Raw genomic sequence first — 13560 nt, forward strand, 5'->3', positions numbered from 1 at the left:
CTGCCCACCACGGCCACCACCACCCTCCATGTTGCTTGTGTCCTTGCTGCTGTGTGCAATGTGTGGATGCGCCGAGGGGGCCGGTCTGGGTGCCGGTGAGGCCCGGGCCCCACCACCCACACCTGGCCTCAGGCAGTGGGCCCTCTAGAAGGTGGTCCTGGCTGGACCTCGTCTGCCCACCTGGGCCTCCACCTTCTCCTGGAGTCGGTCCCGTGCCAAGTTTGGCCCAGATGGGCCTGGCAGGAGCTGAGGGGGCAGGCCCGGCTGCGGGCAGAGCCGGCGTGAGGACAGCCGGTGGCTGCCTGTAACCACCCCTTCTGCTGTCCTGCCCGCAGAGGCCGAGAGCTCCCAGATGGCCTGGCGAGCGTGTCCTGGAGGTTCAAAGCCTCCGTCAGCGGGATTGTTAGGTTATTAGGTAAACTCTGAGAAGCAAATCTTTTAATCCACTGTGGCTAATCCAGTGCACTTTTGTGTGCCACGCAGACCCTGCAGCAACAAAGGGCCCAGGGACCCCGGCATACATAATCACACACTCAGACCTTGGCCCCGGTGGCCGCAGGGCTCCTAGGCAGCCAAGAGAGACATCGTGGGGCGGCAGAGTGGAGGGCGGGTGGGGCAGAGCTGGAGGGCGTGGGCTGTGGGCGGGGCAGCTGGCCCGCCTCCCGTTATGAAGCCCCCCCGAGCTGCAGTGAGGGGGTAGCCCCTGGTCCCCGTGACCGTGCAGGCCTGCGGGGGCTGAACGAGGTGCGTCCGGTCCGGTGGTAGGAGAAACATGAGCTCCCAGCCCCAGGAGAGGCCTTCGGGGATGGAGTGGTCAGACGGGGAAGGGCATTCCTGGTGAGGGAACAGCAAGGACAAAGCAAAAGTCCGCCTGGCGTGAGGGTCAGTGCAGCAGGAGGGCAGGCATGCCTGAGTCCAGGGGGGAGGTGGTCTGAGCCTACCCGGAGGGTGGGCTTCCGCTGCTGCTTCCAGAGGCCAGAGCCCCCCCGTCAGGCACACGACCCCTCCTCTCAGACACTACTGTTCCTGGGGTCCGGGGAGGCCAGCAGGCCCTTCCCTCTGCTCATGAGGGGTCTGAGACACTTGACAGGGCCACAGCCAGCATAGGCTCCAGCCTGCACCCTAGGCCATTCTCGGAGGGTCACTCACGGGCCTCTGAGCCCAGCAGGGTCGGGTCAGCACCCTCACTCTGCTGGGGAGGGTACTCTGGTGTACCCAGGGCCACCAGCTGGCCAGAGACACAGTAGACGCTCAAGTCTCCACGGAGGCGAAGGCTGGGCAGCGCTGGCCACACCCCCAGGTCCCTGAGGCTCCCAAGTTGGCGAGGAGCCTGGTTGGGGGTGGGTGGGCTGCTCTCCCCTCCTCCTTCCTAGGCCCGCCGGTGGGGGCCATCTGGGACCTCAAACCCTCAATGCCACCCCTTTCGCCCTGACCCTACTCAACCATCTCCTGGAACCCTGCACAAATCCCTGGGGTCAGAATCCTCCAGAAAGGCAGTGTGGGAAGGTGTCCCTGCTGTGCCCCTCAGCCTGGGTGACAGGACCCCCATCAGGACATGAGGTGAGACCCGAGTTGGGCTGTGGAGGGCACCCTGGGATGGAGTGTACTGCCCTGGGGGCCACATCTGCCGCCATGCCGCTGTTGTCCTGTCTGCCCGGGGTGGGACCCTCGACTCACGGGAGCCATTGGGGCTGTGGGGGCTGTATCAGGTCTGCTGGGTGAGTTGTCCATGCAGGGGACACAGGATGAGCATGGCACTGGCCGGCTGGGCTGGGACCCTGCACTGAGAGTGAGTGGGAACCAGCACAATACACAGTGACCACACTGGCCTTTTGTGAGAGGATGCCAAGTACCCGTGGTGGGGGGACCTCCTCCCCTGTGAAAGGGGAGAGCATGGAAGGTGTGGCAAGCCCTGAAAGCAGCTGACAATGACTCTTAGGAGCAGGGATTCAGACCAGGACGACATACAGCTGCAGGATAGAAGCTGACAGTCACGCCAGGTGTCATGCACTGAGCGGTGGGCACTGGGCTGACACTGGAGCTGGCGTGTTTGAGGCAAAGCCCTGGTCTCATCCCCCTACCTTCCCAGATTGGCCATGAGAACCCTGTCACGCCTAGGGCATCTGCTTGAGGCAGCTTCAGCCGAAGGGCTGGCCAGAGAACTCCAGATAGCAAGAGGGATGCAAGATGCCAGCCTGGACGACACACCTGCCCCAGGTGTGAAAGGCAAGAGGAGCCGAACACAGGAGGAAAGAGGCAGGGGGACCTGCCTGAGGCAGAGTCAGGACCCAGGGAGCCCCAGCCCAGGGTGCCCACGGGGAGCCGGGCTGGCCCAGGAAGCTCAAGGCGGCACCGTCTTGCTGGTCCTGGGCCCGACTTGGGGCGACTGCAACAGTTTCAGGACAGGGCCCGCCACCCTGCCCCACACTGCCCAACTAGTCAGTTCTGTCGACCCCAGGCCTCACCCCCCGCCCCCCCCCCCCACTCGCTCCAGCAGATTAATTTATACTGACGTGGAGGTAGAGACTGTGCCTGCTGCAGAGCTTTGGGGTTTCCCTGTGATTGGAAAGGCAACATTGTTGCAGCACTTCCCCCTGAAGGCACAAAGGAGAGAAGGGAGCCTGACCCTACTTTCCAGCAACAACTGCTGTCAATGCTCCAGGACAGTTCTTTAGTCTTCTTGACTCTGTGCCCACATTTCCTGTGTTCACGAAAGTGGGCACCGTGCATGCACCGTCTCCTAATCTTCTTGGTGATACATCTCTCCACCTCGGTGTGGTGTCACCGCATCCTCTTTTGGGCCTGCGATGGGGGCAGAAACAACACACGGCCCTCCCCCGAGCTCAGAACGGATGGAAAAAGGACACTGAGGGACCAGACGGAGCCCAGGGGGCTGGGCTGATGGCCAGTGTGGCTGGGGCTGCACCTCGGAAGGGAAGTCCACTCCTGTGGTTGGAATTGGACGAGCCAGGCCTCACCTGCCTGCCCACCCCACCTCCAGAAGCCCTGTCCTCCCCTCCCAGGGAGACGATGGGGATCTGCCAGTGTCGCATCTCTGCAGCTGCCCCTCTGGGGCTGGTGTTCACCGTCGCGCATCGGGCCCAGCATGCCTCCTCACTGCATCCTCGGCGATTTCTACGCATCGCTTTTCAGAGCTGGTCTCCTCAGCCAGGAGGATGAACGCGTGTGAGGCTTCAAAGCTGACTTTATTTTAAAGTATTCCTTTTTTTGTCTAAGTTGAAGAAAATAATTTCATTTCTGCTCTTAAGTTTTTCGCTTAGTTCCTGGAAAGCCTGCACATATGTCATCAACAGTTAATCAGATTGAAGCCTCAGTGGCCAACTCTGGCTCCAGCGAAGGGGAGTTGCATTTTAAAGGACCTTAAAAGAAAGGAGGCTGCTCCATCTCGGAACTCGCCTGTTTGGACTCCCTCGGCTCTGCCTCTGGTCTCAGCTCTGGGAGGCTGACGCAGTCCCCACCAGGTCACCCCTGCTTCATCACAGGCCTGCAGTGCTGCCCTTCCCGCCTCCCTCTCTTCAGAGGCTTCCCTGAGCTCCCTCATCCAGCCCACCCCTCCCCCTGCTCGGACAGTGTCGCCTCCATGCCCACGGCCGTACCCACCGGGGCAGGGCTGCCGCAGTGCCTCCAGGCTTTCTGATTCCCTTCCTGTCCCTGCAGGGCGGGGGCCCTGAAGAGCTGGAAGCCCAAGGGCCCTGTTCTGGCCCCAGGGCCTGGGGGCACCTGCCGCCATGGGCCAGGAGGAGGATGGACATGGACGCAACCCTGGGACGCAGCAGCAGCTCTGCAGAACCAAGGCAAGCATTGGGGGCCCGTGTCTGGGAGTGGGGAGGCAGCTTGAGAGCCAATGTCCAGGAGGTCCTGCTGTCTGTCCAGCCCACCCAGGACTCCACACTCCACAGAGACCACACTGTGCCATGAGGGCCACCACTCTGCCTCCTCTGAGGCTCTGAGGCTTAACAAGTTGGGGGAGGAGCTGCGAGGGCGTCCCCCATGCCCAGCACTGCAAGGCCTGGGGCCATTCTAGCCGGATGCGGGCGAGAGTGACACTGCTGCCAGGACCCCAGTGGGGTCAGTGTGGGTTCAGCAGTGCAGCTCCTGTGATGTGCTGTCCTAACCCATGGCCTCCGCCCCTGCCAAGCCGGCCCCGAGGCATGATGATGACCCTAGGAGGGGGCCTGGGCCCTTGGCAGGCTGGGGATGCTTCCCTGGTCCTCATTCCTCACTGCTCCTCTTTCCTACAAAACCCTGGGCAGTGGATGGTATGTCGAGTCCTCGGAGAGGCAGGATGCCAGTGGCTGGGGGCTGGGATGCCTCTGTACCCACTCCCCCCAGGCAAGCACCACCAATGGGCAGCTGGGTGGGAGGTTGGCTGGTGGCTCAAGGAACACTGAGCCAGGACTTCTGTCCTTGCTTGGGAGCTGTGAAGGATGAGAGTGGGCAGGGAGGGTGAGCAGTGTCCAGGAGAAGATGCGGTGGCATTAGAGGTGACCTGGGGGATTCGGGGGGGCAGGGTAGTGGAAGGATGAAGGTGGGCAAGTGACCAGATACACCCAGGGAGGGTGGTGTGGAGGAGATGTCAGGGAGGGGCCCTGACGGGCTATGGGAACCAGAGAGCAGATCAGATGGGGGCTGTTGGGGAAGGTGTGGGATGGACGAGGCGCTGGGGAGCCCTGGGCTAGGAGGTTAGGTCTCTCTGTGGCCTGAGCTGTACCCTCCTCGTCTATAGAATGGGGGTATAGCCCTTCCCTGGAGGCTGCTGGTAGCATTTCTTGAGGTGCCAGGCCTGGCATGGCTCTGCAGAGGACAGGGTCCTGGGTGGTGGCAGAAGTGATTCCTTAGGGGCAATAATCAATTCCTGGTGCTCACATCCATCCCTTGGGGAGGAGTTGGTGGTGGGTGGGAAACATGGAGTCGGCCACCTGGGCTTGTGCATAGGACAAGGGCTGCTATGGTGACAGTGGGGGGTGTGGGGAGTGCAGGGGATGGGGAGGGCAGTGGGTGCAGGGATCAGCACATCCAGAAGCCCTTGCTCTCAGGCTGGCCTGGGCGAGTGGGACCCACAGCCTGTGGTGGGAAGGGGAGCCCTGTCCAGAACCTGGATGGTGCCTGGGAGAAATCGAGGCAGATGGGCCCAGCTGGGGTGAGGCCTCAGCCAGTCTCAGCCACAGCTCTTTGGCAGTGGGGTTACTGCCTAAGTGACAGCCAGCATTTATGGGATGTCTCCTGCCCACTGTGTGCCTTGGCCCTCTCTGAGTCCAGACTGCCTGGGGACTCAGGGAGTGCAGAGCCCTGGCCCATCTTCTCAGGGTCCTGGCCAGCTAGGGGGCAGCCGGCATGGAGAAGGTGGAGACTGGGGCTGGTGGTCACCAGGGGCTCAGGTACCGGTCAGCCTGGCTCTGCCCTCCAACCACCCAACTCCTGGACACTTGCTTCCTTCAGTCCGCGGGCAGTTGGTGGCCGTCCTCCTGCAAAGGTCCTCCTGTCCAGGGTGGCGGGCAGGGAGCCCCGAGGTCTCCAGTCCGTCTGGCCACCACGTCCGCCCGGGCACCAGCTGCTCGCCCCGAGCGGGTGGGAGGCCGGCTGGGCGCGGGCCGACCTTGGGAGGTGGACACCGGTGTGGGCGGCAGAAATGGGCTGCCTCCTAGCGTGTGCCCACATGAGGGGCACCGGGCTAGTTGGGTGCCAGGCCGGTCCTCTCGGTGGCCGGGGTCCTTCAGGGAACCTCGCGGGGACGTCTCCCCACGCCGCGTTCCGGGACGCCATAGCCCAGGTGGACGAGCGTAGCGTCCCGCCGCCCGTCCAGGGTCCCTTCGACGGCATCCTCGCCGCGCGGCGCGACCACGGCCCCGCCCCACGTCAGTGCATCTCGTCTCGCCCGCTCGCTCCGCCCGCCTCGCGCCGCAGGCCCGCCGGGACGCTCTGGCCCCGCCTCCGCGCCCTGGCCCCGCCCCCCTCAGGCTCCGCCCTCCCCGGCGCTCCGGCTCCGCTCCCGCTCTCGGCCCCGTCCACACGCTTGGCCCCGCCTCCGCGGCAGAGGCTCCGCCCACACGTTCCCCGCCTTGTTTCCGCAGTCTGGTTCGGTCTCGCGTTCTCGGCGCCGCCCCACGTCCCGGCCCCGCCCCGCGCTCCCGGCCCCGCCCCACAGTCTCAGTTCCGCCCCACGTCCCGGCCCCGCCCCCACGCTTGCGGCCCCGCCCCCGCTCTCCGCCACGCCCCACGCCCTTGGCGCGCCCCACGTTCCGGCCCCGCCCCACGCTTGCGGCCCCGCCCCGCGCCCGGCCCCGCCCCCGCACTTCCGGGCGGCGCCGGCGGGGGCGCTCCGGCCTGGGCTTGTGCGTCGGGTCCGGCTCCCCGCTCGGGGAAGCGATCGCGGCTGCTGCCGCCGCCGCAGGACCGGCCGGAGTCGGGCCGGACCGCGTCCCCGGGACCAGGCCAGGGAGAGCGGCGGCCGGCCTCGGCGGCGCCCCGCGGCCTGCCCCGCGCCCGCCTCCGGGCCGCCGCGCCGCCGCCGCGATGGGGGCCGCCCCGGGCCGCGCCCCCGCCCCGTCCCGCCCGCCGCGCCGCCGCTGAGCGCATGGGCCGCGCCGTGCCGCGCCGCTCCGGGAGCCGGGCCCGGGGCCCCGCCGCCGCGCGCGGGTGAGTGCGGGCTGGCGCGCGTTCCCGAGGGCGCGGGCCTGTGCGGCCCCATTGTAGGCCGCGTAGGCCGGGCGGGCGGGACCCGGAAGAGGGGCTCGGGGGGTGCGGGCCGGGAGGGGGTGCGGGCTCCGCGGGTGTGCGGGGAGGCTGTGCGGACCGGGCCGGGCGTGGGGAGGGTGTGCGGGCTCCGAGGCTGTGCGGGGAGGCTGTGCGGGCCGGGAGGGTGAGGGGAGTCTGTGCAGGCTCCGAGGGTGTGCGGGGAGGCTGTGCGGGGCCGGGAGGGTGAGGGGAGGGTGTGCGGGCCAGGGCGGTCGAGGGGAGGGTTTGCAGGCTCCAAGGCTGTGCGGGGGAGGCGAGGGGAGCCTGTGCGGCCCGGGAGTGTGCGAGGGGAGGGTGCAAGAGCAGGCATGCCGGAGTGCCCAGGCTGTGCGTGTGGGGTCCAAGGCGGTGGGGGCAGGTGTGTCAGAGGGGGCATGCTAGCGGGGGATGGAGAGTGCAAGGACTCTTGACACTGGCCTGTGTGAACGGGGAAGACTGCGGGGCTTGGTTCAGAAAGTGCAGACTCTTGGTCTAGGGGAGTGGAAGGGTGTAAGGAAGACCCAGGTTTCTGAGCAGGGGTGGGGGGTGATCCTGGAGGAGCCTGGAGTTGGAAGCTGGTGTGTTTGATTGGATGGTGCCAGGTGTGCTGTGCTCCTCCTGCTTGGGGCATGTTTTGGGATGTGGGTGGGGTGCAGAGTGGCTGCTGGGGCCAGACATTGTGGCAGGGATCCTGGAGAGAGGCAGTGCGGTGGAGCGTCCCTTCCCCCTCCCCAGCAAAGAGTGGGAGTGAGTGAGTCTGAAACCCAAGGAGGGCACTCCCTCTGAGGGCAGAGGTGCCCTGGGCTGGATCCAGCTGTGGGTGGCTTGTCCGAGTGGCTTTGCTCTCTCAGACTGACGCCTTGCCCCCAGAACTCTCTCTCGGGCGTGGACCTTAGATTCTACCCCCACCGCGTATTTTGGAATTCAGACCCCGCAGAACTAGAGCTGCACAGCCAGGGCAGTGAAACTTTTAGCTGGGCACTGAGGACAGTAGAGAATGATATGTCAGTTCTCTGGGGATTTTTCTCAGTCCATCTCTAAGGGAATTTATAGAGTTCTTATGGTGCATCTTGACTACTCCTTTTTGCTTGCGTTTATGTTCTTTGTTCTTTAGGAAGAATCTCAGGGGTATTTGGACCCACAGGCTCTGTTTTGGAGAACACATACACTCTAAACTTGACCTCCCAAGATGATCGGCAATATCTGGGTTTCAGTTTTAAGAACTATTCAGGGACAAGGATGGGAGAGCATGCAAAACACAATGTTTCTGTTTGATTTTTGGCAGGTGTTGATGTTTCTTGGATTTCTAGTTTCAGAAAAGCTAAGTGGACCTTTTTGGGTTATATTAGTCATTGAGAACTTATGTGCTGGGGGAATGGATTACATGTAAAACAGCAGACCTGACCCTTCAAGAGTTTAATTAGTGGACGGTTTGGAAGATGTCAGAGTCATTCTCTGTTACTTCCATACTCCACATAAATCAAAAGTCTGAAAGTTGTATTTAAGTAAAATAAATAAATACATGCACATCTATAGCATTGAGCTGGCTGCCGTGGTACCCAGGAGGGATGCCTTGGTGACTAGATGGGATTTTAAATGCGGTATCAGAGTTGTAGATTCCTTTTATGGAAGCCCTTTATTGATGGTGGTTACTGGCTGTTGGCCAGATTCAGTGCTTGTGGGCATTTGACTCTAGCCTGAGTTAGTGTGACTGCATTCTGCGTGGTCTGCACATGTGCGTCCACTAACTGCTCGGTGTGCCTCTCTGTGGGGACCCAGAGACTGCGGGAACTGGAGCACATCTCAGTGCTGTCCATACCTTGGAGAGGTGCCCATGTGCTTCCAGGGACAGGAAAGGTCTTCTGTCAGTTGACAGCCAAAAATAGATGTGAATGGTAAGGAATGCTTCTTTTGGGCAATGAAAAATAGTCTAAAATGATTAGAGGGACTTGTTCACACATGAATTAAAATGGTAGCCTTTTAAGACAGCCATGGTTTTGTAATCAAGGGCTAGGTCATGAATTTGCTGCTGTCTATAGCACGATAGTTCAGCATCTGTAAAGAGAGAACATTCGGCATCGATGACAAGTGTTGTTTTCCTTTATGTCAATGAATTAAATATTTGTTGGTGTGTCTTAGTTGCAAGACTTTGTGCTGGCTGCTGTGATGCTGCAGAAAGCGTCTGAATCAGCCTGCTACAGATCATTTACATAGGACACATAGCGCCTTAGGAGGAAGTGGCAGTGGCTCTTACTTAGCTATCCGTTTGCAAACAGTGACTTGGTTCTTTCTTGAGGCTAGTGACACAGGGTGTCTCCAAGGGTGAGGCTCAGGGGCCAGGTGCGGGCCTTCTCTCCTAGGCCGGCGTCCCGGACACAAGGATGTTAGACATCCAATCCAGGAGCTGGTGTGGGTGCTTGTTCTGTGTTGACAGGGCTCAGAGACAGCGACTTTGCATTTGAAGTGGTCCCGAGCAGCAGGGGGCCACAGCCCATGGGCCTTGACCTTAAGAAGCAGGCCGTTCCTGCTGAGGCCCAGATTACAGCCTACCAAGTAGTTTACATACGAAGTCATTAGCTGCAGAAATGTCGTTTGGGGCACATAATTGTGACCCACTCTCTGTCTCTAGATGCTTCTCACTTCTAGCCATCGGCAGCCGCTGGCAGGTGAAGTGTGTGCCGTGTGATTATGCAGGTGTGGGGGCGTGGATTACATGTAGGCCATGGCTGAGAGCGCCAAGCGGTGGCCAGGGAGAGCTACGCTTTATGCTGAAACCAGATTTTAGGGTTGTCCTTTGCTCCCTCTGGCTTTTTCAGTGCTCCAGGCGTTCGGACCTGACACGCTTCTCTCCAGCCCACTGCTAGCCAGCCCTCTTACGTCATGGCGGGCTGTGTTGTAGTCACCCCGTTGGCTGGGTTGGGAGGTGTCGCCGGAGCTCGTGGGCTCCGCGAGCTCCTGTAGGATGCGGCAGGAGGACTGAAGACCATGGCAGAGTCCTGATCCGGGGCAGTCCTCCCTCACACCCCGGGAGGTTTGTAGCTGCGACAGTAGAACCCGTAGTTCTCTGACCTCCAAGAGGGCGGGTGGCTTGGTTTTCAGCTTACGAGCTAAATCTCCTGAGCTGTATGCTTCCTGCGCTGAAAGGTTTGACTATTTGGCTGTTGTTTTTCTGTATCTTCTCTGTTTCTCAGAGTGCTCACCATTTGTTGTCAGAAGGACACTTGCCTTATAAGTCAGGTTTTAGAAGTCAAGTGCAGCTTTCTGCTGGAAGCATTTTCCAGATGCTCCACATTGGTGGCGTGAGGGCCCTTGCACGTGTGCGTGTGGGTGGTGTCCTTTGATCGCCCAGTTGAAGATGCTGAAGGTGACCCCCGTTAGCAGCTCTTTCAGGCGTGTGCTGAGAGTTAGACAACTCGCCGTGTGTGTGCACACGTTGTGAAGCATACAGAGTGTGATGTAGTGGGGTAGGCAGAAAGCACAGTGGCTGTGGGCCTACAGGACATGCGAGCAGATGCCCGCGCCCGCCTTCTGGTGTGTGATGTGCCTTCCCGTCCGTGTCTGAGTCTCACAGTGACCCTGTGGGGCCCGTGGGATGGTCATCTTCATCTCTCACGTGAGGGACCGGCTCTCACCCAGGTGTGTACAACTAGAAGGACCAGAAGCCCCTTTCTCCTCCAGTCCTCCTGCCTTCCTGGAGCTGGCAGAGAAGGCCTTCCTGGAGCTGGCAGAGAAGGCCTGGTCACTCAGCTCTGCGGCCGAGATGGGGTTCCCCAGGCTGCTGGTCTCTGATGTGCTCGCAGTATGAACTTGAGGGGAGTGCTGCTCTCCCTGTCTGGGCAGTCCTTTCTTAGCGCCAGAGGCATTCCTGCAGTTGTAAGAGTTTCCAGGACGTGTTTTAATGTAGCACAAACCTTGTGACAAAAGACTGAAAACTTAAACTGAGTTTTTGGCCTTGAGTTCGAGCGGGAGGGCGTCATTACGAGTCTTGTCTTGAGAAAGCCTCTGTGGCCATGTTTCCGTGGACCCACCTTTCCTAATCCTTGTCCTCTTAATGGTTTCAACAGGACAGATTGATTCACTTTGGAGCCGTAAGTACTGATGTATTAGGGTGCAGCCCTCGTTGTTCATTGACGCAGAGCCCCAAAATGAGTGTCCAAGAGCAGGGTTTCCCCTTGGACCTCGGAGCAAGTTTCACCGAAGATGCCCCCCGGCCCCCAGTGCCTGGTGAGGAGGGTGAACTGGTGTCCACAGACCCCAGGCCCGTCAGCCACAGCTTCTGCTCCGGGAAAGGCCCCGGGATCAAAGGTGAGACATCAACAGCCACTCCGAGGCGCTCGGATCTGGACCTGGGGTACGAGCCCGAGGGCAGCGCCTCCCCCACCCCCCCGTACTTGAAGTGGGCCGAGTCACTGCACTCCTTGCTAGACGATCAAGATGGGATAAACCTGTTTAGGACTTTCCTGAAGCAGGAGGACTGTGCTGACCTGCTGGACTTCTGGTTTGCCTGCAGCGGCTTCAGGAAGCTGGAGCCCTGTGACTCGAATGAGGAAAAGAGGCTGAAGCTGGCCAAAGCTATTTACCGAAAGTACATCCTTGATAACAATGGCATCGTGTCCAGGCAAACCAAGCCAGCCACCAAGAGCTTCATAAAGGACTGCATCATGAAGCAGCTGATCGATCCTGCCATGTTCGACCAGGCCCAGACGGAAATCCAGTCCACCATGGAGGAGAACACCTACCCGTCCTTCCTCAAGTCCGATATTTATTTGGAGTACACGAGGACAGGCTCAGAGAGCCCGAAGCTCTGTAGCGACCAGAGCTCTGGGTCAGGGACAGGGAAGGGCATACCTGGATACCTGCCCACTTTGAATGAAGACGAGGAGTGGAAATGTGACCAAGATGTAGATGAAGACGATGGCAGAGACCCTGGTCCCCCTGGCAGGCTCACGCAGAAGCTGCTGCTGGAGACGGCTGCCCCGCGGGCCTCCGCAAGTAGACGGTACAGCGAAGGCAGAGAATTCAGGTGAGTGAGACACGGGCGTCCGCTTCTGTGCTCACCTCTGAGACCCGGAGAACTCGCGCGGGAGAGGTGTTGCTGAGGCGTGGTCTTGTCTTGCAGCCCAGAGTGGGCATACGCCCGCTGCCGGGGGTGAGGCGTGCATTTCGTTCTTACTGATGATAGCTTCACCTTTGTCATTAGATGTTTTTAATGTTTTTATGTTGAGGATACTTCTGTGCAGAACAGACTGAAATATATGGCTTTGTAAGTCATTAGGAGCAGTAGAGTTCTTAGACGGCATCATGACATTTAAACTTACCCTTTAGCAGTCGAATATGTATCCTCACGCACAAACGATTTACCTGGTAGGCATAATCCTTGTGGCTTAATAAAGGGAGGAGTGGACGTTTAAATGCATTCTGGAATCACTGCTTTTTATAACGATCTTCTAAGATTCTTCCTCGAGGTTGGGAAGTGGTGGTGGGGCGGCTGCCGTGCGGCAGCTCGAGCACTTTGGGAACTCCTCTGGCTGTGGCCACAGTTCCAGGGTTGGACCCTTGCCTGCCCACCACATGAGTCAGCGCTGCTGTGCAGTGGGTCCCAGCGACTGGGCTTCCTGAAGTTAGGGTCACTGCCTCGGCGTGCAGGCACACGGGCACCTTGGCCGCTTGGCCTTGGTGGCCTTTGCAGGTGTTAGCAGGGCACCGCTGTCTCTCACTCCTTGCCCTGGAGCCGTCCTGGTCCTCGACGCACCTGCCTGTGGCTCCACTGGTTCAATCAAGAGTCTGAAAAGACAGTCCAGCGCCGGGGGTCTCCCGTGGAGCTGTTAAAAACCTGGACTGTTTCTCCAAGCTTCCTGTGGCAGAGAAATTGACTGCTTGCTAATAAACACAGGATTAAACGCTTCTAAGACTTAACCATCCTTTAAGTGATGTGATTCGAGAGACACTGTTTGAGATGATTTCTTTGCCTTTTGTTCATTGTCTTTAGCTAAGCGCTGTCGATCTTGCGAGGTTTTGAGGACAGAATATGCCATAAAGTTGTCCTGTTAAGTAAGGCTAGTAACCGACACAGTTTTAAACCTCACCTGGAAGTTTTTGTGGTTGAATAGAACAGTTTTAAGATGGCATTGTGTTTGAGGCCCGGGTTGCGGGGGGAAAACCTTGAGCTCAATTCTGATTTCTAATTTTAAAAGTTCCTGAGTGCCACTCCTCCCCCAGCCAGCCCAGTCTGCACACTTTTCAGTTCTTGGTCGTAAGTGGCAACTTTGCCTTTTCCTTCTTTGGTTTGTTCTATTTGTAATAAGTAAGCTTTGCTGTCAAATTAATAGAATCTGTTGGCTGTGCCCGTCTCATAGCGTGCAGCTGTGAGGACTGTGGCAAGTTGTGGTTTTAACTGTTGTGGAGCTGCTGGTGGCTGGCAGAGCCTGGAGTTCAGGAGTCCTGTGTGTGATGAAACACCGTCCCACTCGTGGTTGTCCGTGGTAGTTTTGTGAGTGGAGGATCTCCGACATCGGGGTCATCGTTTCTTAGTACTGACGGGGTATGGAGTCCATCACATTCTGCTTGTCCTGAGAGCGTGTGCAGTCAGGGTACATCACGTTGGAAGTCACAGAAAATCCAGGCCGCCTGGCTTAAACAGTACAGGGGTTGACTCAGATAAATAGAAAGTCTGGTGGCAGTGCCAGCTTCAGATATGGTTTGATCCAGGCTCCAGCCATTTTTCTTTTAAAGACTTCAGCTTTTTAGAGCAGTTTTAGGTTACCAGAAAAATTGAAAGGAAGGTGCAGAGAGTTCTCCTGTCCCCCTGCCCCACACATGACAGCG

At 59.4% G+C, this 13560-nt stretch overlaps 1 protein-coding gene across 7 annotated transcripts in view; it reads left to right on the forward strand.

The window, feature by feature from the left end:
• Positions 1–890: 890 nt before the first annotated feature.
• The window catches only part of AXIN1 (axin 1), a 57161-nt gene continuing 44491 nt past the window's right edge, over positions 891–13560 (forward strand). For 3 of the 7 annotated variants that reach the window (XR_011424427.1, XM_070231287.1, XM_070231289.1), the window contains exons 1-2: positions 891–3815; positions 10800–11758. Coding sequence is in view for 5 of the 7 variants with exons in the window: in XM_070231287.1 (XP_070087388.1) it covers positions 3750–3815; positions 10800–11758 (1025 nt within the window). In the remaining 2 variants the exon portion in view is untranslated. Of the gene's footprint in view, positions 3816–6519; positions 6658–10244; positions 10372–10799; positions 11759–13560 lie in introns of those variants that run through there. The other 4 variants (XR_011424428.1, XM_070231290.1, XM_070231291.1 and 1 more) reach the window with 2 other exon arrangements.

Source organism: Equus caballus, chromosome 13 (assembly GCF_041296265.1).
Source record: "Equus caballus isolate H_3958 breed thoroughbred chromosome 13, TB-T2T, whole genome shotgun sequence".
Taxonomy (NCBI): domain Eukaryota; kingdom Metazoa; phylum Chordata; class Mammalia; order Perissodactyla; family Equidae; genus Equus; species Equus caballus.